General features: G+C 34.2%; 1 protein-coding gene across 2 annotated transcripts in view; it reads right to left on the reverse strand.

Moving 5' to 3' along the window:
- Positions 1 to 2,403, reverse strand: part of LOC106464114 (C-Maf-inducing protein-like) — a 79,227-nt gene that overhangs the window by 30,148 nt on the left and 46,676 nt on the right. For both annotated transcript variants that reach the window (XR_002611640.1, XM_022391782.1), the window contains exon 11: positions 36 to 101. Coding sequence is in view for 1 of the 2 variants with exons in the window: in XM_022391782.1 (XP_022247490.1) it covers positions 36 to 101 (66 nt within the window). In the remaining variant the exon portion in view is untranslated. The remainder of the gene's footprint in view (positions 1 to 35; positions 102 to 2,403) is intronic.

Here is a 2,403-nt window from a genome sequence, read left to right on the forward strand (position 1 = left end):
GTGTGGAATACTTTAGATACAATAAAACAACTTACTCGGGATGAAAGGGTATAGGCTGCAGAAGCTCCGCTAAACCCGGTCTCCAATCTTCAAATAAAGCACTGTAATCATAATGATACAACATAAAATAAATTTCTCTATTAAATTACCCGAAAGAAAAATGACTAAATTGACATAAAGAAGAAAACACGAGGAAAGAAAGGATTTTGTAATGTACGACTATTTTTACTGCCGTAGGATTAAGGCAGAATAAGAAAATACTAGACTTAATATATTTTTAAAATGAAATAATAGTTTTATAGCAAAAGAGAACGTGACATTTAACATAAGAATATTCCCTATAAAAATGCACGTGTTCACGTAAAAACCGGAGAGCATGTGCGTTTGCAAAGCAGCATGAAAAAAATCACAATTTTATTGTCTAAGAAAGCTCGTCAGCCAATTATTAAAATCAAGCATTTAACTGTCTTTAACTTAGTTACCCAATTATTTCTACCAAATATGGTGAGCTTGTACTAGATAATACTGTAACGGTAACCAACATCTTAGTGCATTTGGTGTTAATCTTTATACACATTTGGTGTAGGTTTAGATGTTCAACTCTATATTCCGGTACAGTGCTTATAAGTTCCAGATTTTGAGACTTTATCCCATAAACTGGACTAGGCGTTGTCTAGCGGTTAGCGTGCCGGACTGTGAATAACAGGGTCCATGGTTCGCGTCCCGTTCCCTGAAAATCGTGTTTCTCACTTTGGAGCTGTGGTTGCATTATTTAGAGTTACAGTCAGTATCATTATTCGATTAGAATAACCCAAGAGTTGGCAGTGGGTGATGTTGCCTAGCTTAGCTGCCTTCCCTCTAGTCTGTAAGTTCAAAACGAGGGACGACGAACAAAATGAAAACAAGCTACTGTTAGGAAGAAATGCTTATGAATGGGATAAACGTTCTACAACAAGAATGTAATTGAAATGTGCTTTGAGCACTAGCTTGATTTTTTGCTTCTTTAATACATTTTTATGATATTAACCCATACTGCACCAAGTGTTAATTCTATTAATTATTAAGTCTTATTGTAATGTTTCTTTGCGCAATCTACGAAAGCACAATAAACACAGTATATACATATGTGTATAACTATAGTACTAATACACACACATACATATATATGTATATATATATTTATACTAATACTACAATTCATTTAATTTTGGAATACCTTCATTGATCTTTGTCATAGTGACGTAATGACTATCTTTATAAAATTTATACCATTCTTGTAAATATTTCTTTTATTCATGTGGGAAAGCCTGTATGAAAAGTTTACACGCTCTGTGCTGTATTTCAATTGGCTCTGCAGTAAACTTCCAGACTTTTAATTCTAAAATTCGGGTTCGATCCTTATGGTGGGAACATCGCAGTTAACCCATTGTGCAGTCTCGAAAATAAATTACATTAAATTGAATTAACACGATTGTTATTTCCATACGCTGGGGTTTGCCCGCACGAAAGGAAAGGCACATAATTAACCAACGTCCCGATCAAAAACGTTGATTAATCACATTTTTATCCATTTATTTTAATGTAATATGGATTACTAAAATGAATAAACACCATCGTTTTACCAGTAAACGCTAACACTGAAAATATAAGCGATTAAAAACAGTTGGTATGATATATAATCGAAACTATTCATTACTATTCGTGGCCACAGTTGGCCATCGGCTGTGTCCACCATGGGGGAATCGAACCCCGGATCTTGGTGTTATTAAAAATATACGTGATTAAAAACAGTTGTTATGATATATAATCGAAACTATTCATTACTATTCGTGGCCACAGTTGGCCATCGGCTGTGTCCACCATGGGGGAATCGAACCCCGGATCTTAGCGTTATTAAAAATATACGTGATTAAAAACAGTTGGTATGATATATAATCGAAACTATTCATTACTATTCGTGGCCACAGTTGGCCATCGGCTGTGTCCACCATAGGGGAATCGAACCCCGAATCTTAGCGCTATTAGTCCGTAAAGTGACCGCTGTCCCACCAGGGGACATTCGTCACGAACTTTCTTAACTTGTTACAATCTGTGAAAATAGCTTGCCAGGTTATGGAAAATCTAAGCATCAGGTATATCAGTGATTAATATACATTTTGTACTCATTAATCTATACAATCTGATCGAATTATAAAAAATAAAAGTTTTAATTTTTAAATAAATCCTTAAGAATTCATATGAGCAATAATTTACATACTGGTTCAATTGTATACAAGACTAAGGGTTTCTTAGAATGGTAATATTTAAACAATAAACTCTTGTATTTCACAATCAATGTTTAAATATGGTGTGTTGGTATACTTTGGTGACAGATTTTCTTGTAGGCAGATTTTGTTAAACAAG

The sequence above is a fragment of the Limulus polyphemus genome, unplaced genomic scaffold (genome assembly GCF_000517525.1).
Source record: "Limulus polyphemus unplaced genomic scaffold, Limulus_polyphemus-2.1.2 Scaffold1563, whole genome shotgun sequence".
In the NCBI taxonomy this organism is placed as follows: Eukaryota; Metazoa; Arthropoda; class Merostomata; order Xiphosura; family Limulidae; genus Limulus; species Limulus polyphemus.